We start from the raw sequence: 2,116 nt of genomic DNA, 5'->3' as shown, positions 1-2,116 counted from the left end.
CCCCCCCCCCCCCCCCACAATTACCTTCACTATTTCTGTAATTCAGATAGAACAACAATCAACTCTAAGTGAATAACCCCTTTTTTTTACAGATTTCAGAAAATTCGAAATCAAAGGCATTATTTGGGTTCCTCTTTCCCCTTTCTTCCCACAATTTAACAAGTAACCAAAATATATTGGTGAAAGAAATATTAAAGAGGCTACGGAAATGAGTAAATTGTATTAAAAGGTAGTGCTCACCCTTTACCATGGGAAGCATCCCACACACCATGGTTTGAAAGATTTACCAGGCAAGAGCCTATGTATGGTTTTTATAGGATTACTCATCATAAGGTTCTGTATCCTGGTCATCAGTGCAAGACAAATGTCCCAGAAATTTGGACTTAAACCAGTCCAGAAGTCCTGTCGCACCAGATCAAAAATCCAATTTTATGATTATAGTTGAAGAATCTTGAACAGAGTTGAACAGAAATATATATCAAGACTACAGAACATACAATTGAAAATTATAAGATTTCAAACCGTACAACTGAAAAGATCCAATGACTAAGAAACTCATACAATTGCTCGTTTCAAATATTCTGATTCCAATTAAGGTGCATGTTTCACAACAGTAATCCATATTACCTTCCTTTAAATACGTGAGTAAACTTTAGTTAGCAGCCCTAGATGGAATACCAGTTGATTCTAAACTTGCAGAACGAAAAGATGAACCCTTCTATAATAAGGAACAGTAATGACAGCAACAAACCACACTAACCTTGTTGAGATAATTCATTTGAGTAACGACACATGTAATCACCACCAACACAAAAAACCACGTCTCTGGGTATATTAATTGATTCACACCCTCGAAGGTTAATTTCAGGGCAGTTCCAAGGGCTTTAACACTCATCACCTGCACATTAAACAATGGTCAATTCAACTGAACTCATCTATGCCTGTTTTTCCATTCAGTACCATTTAAAGCTACTAGATGAGGCTCTAATAATAATAATAATACAAGTACAACGAACATTCTAGCCTGTAACTCCAATCTAATCAGAAAGCAAATAGCTAAATAGCATTGGCAAACTGGTAAACTAAAGGTAACTTCATTTTAACTTATTGATATCTATAATTCCACAGTTGATTTGTAAATCAATCATTAATCCATTAGTTACGTTGACCAAGTCTGCCAAAACTAGGTCTTGAGGAAGGTTTGGAGGTAGCCCCTTCTTTAACTCCTTCGCTTTTTTTAGTGCCAGTTAGAGAAACTAGAAAACTACTAGGAAGTGAAATAATTTACCGAGAGGGAGCCCACCAAAGAACAAATGCCTGTAAAAATCAGTACATTTGTATGTCCACATCGTGGTGTGAAATGGAAGACTAGAATGAAAACCACCACAATTACTGATGCCACATAAAGCAGAAAAGCTGAAACATGAAAAAGGTAATGTCAACTATTAACATTATAATCAAAAGACCAATGAAGAAATTGACAGGAATGAGAGCGTAACTCTTGCCTGTTTGTGTCGCCAAATTCCATATTTCCTGAACAGAATTGATTGTACCCTCCTGTGGTGCGTGAAGGACAATTATGACTGAACCACAAATGCACATTACACAGCCCAAGATCTCCAATCTATGTAACATTTCGTTCAATATAAAGTGAGCCAACACAGCACTACACCATTCCATCAAACCCATCAGAGGAACATCAATGACAATAATACGCTTAATAATTTTATAAAGAACATAGTATAACTGAAAGAATTTAAACAAAATAGCAAGAGCAATCTACCTGACAATAATGCTCAAGGCGCCAAGAGGGGTAACAAGAACTGCTGGGGCAAATGCATAGGCCACAAAATTTGCGACCTCTCCCACAAACACTAAAGCAGATGACACATAACAGATGTTGCAAACAGTAAGTGAAATGACCAAAGGCCATAATGAACAACAGTTCTTTTCTCTAGTATTGAGTACTCCAGCCAATTAGGTTTACAAATGATACCCACAAATTGAATTTAAAGAAAACATTCTTCAAGTAACTTAAAGGAAAGCCAGATATGAGTTGGGGCTCACCCCTAAACTAAACTCCTAATTCTGAATCAAGCTAGAAGAAAAGAGACTA

General features: G+C 36.6%; 1 protein-coding gene across 3 annotated transcripts in view; it reads right to left on the bottom strand.

Moving 5' to 3' along the window:
• LOC122063413 (probable magnesium transporter NIPA6) overlaps positions 1-2,116 on the bottom strand; it is a 12,858-nt gene that overhangs the window by 10,214 nt on the left and 528 nt on the right. The window contains exons 3-7 of one of the 3 annotated variants that reach the window (XM_042627122.1): positions 1,784-1,874; positions 1,506-1,666; positions 1,289-1,416; positions 761-898; positions 210-402 (exon numbers count right to left, since the gene is read on the bottom strand). In XM_042627122.1, the coding sequence (XP_042483056.1) occupies positions 244-402; positions 761-898; positions 1,289-1,416; positions 1,506-1,666; positions 1,784-1,874 (677 nt within the window). In that variant the 3' untranslated portion in view covers positions 210-243. Of the gene's footprint in view, positions 1-209; positions 403-760; positions 899-1,288; positions 1,417-1,505; positions 1,667-1,783; positions 1,875-2,116 lie in introns of those variants that run through there. The other 2 variants (XM_042627121.1, XM_042627120.1) reach the window with 2 other exon arrangements.

Source organism: Macadamia integrifolia, unplaced genomic scaffold (assembly GCF_013358625.1).
Source record: "Macadamia integrifolia cultivar HAES 741 unplaced genomic scaffold, SCU_Mint_v3 scaffold1320, whole genome shotgun sequence".
In the NCBI taxonomy this organism is placed as follows: domain Eukaryota; kingdom Viridiplantae; phylum Streptophyta; class Magnoliopsida; order Proteales; family Proteaceae; genus Macadamia; species Macadamia integrifolia.
The sequence above is the reverse complement of the archived record's forward strand: the minus strand, read 5'-3'. Positions and strand labels throughout refer to the sequence as shown.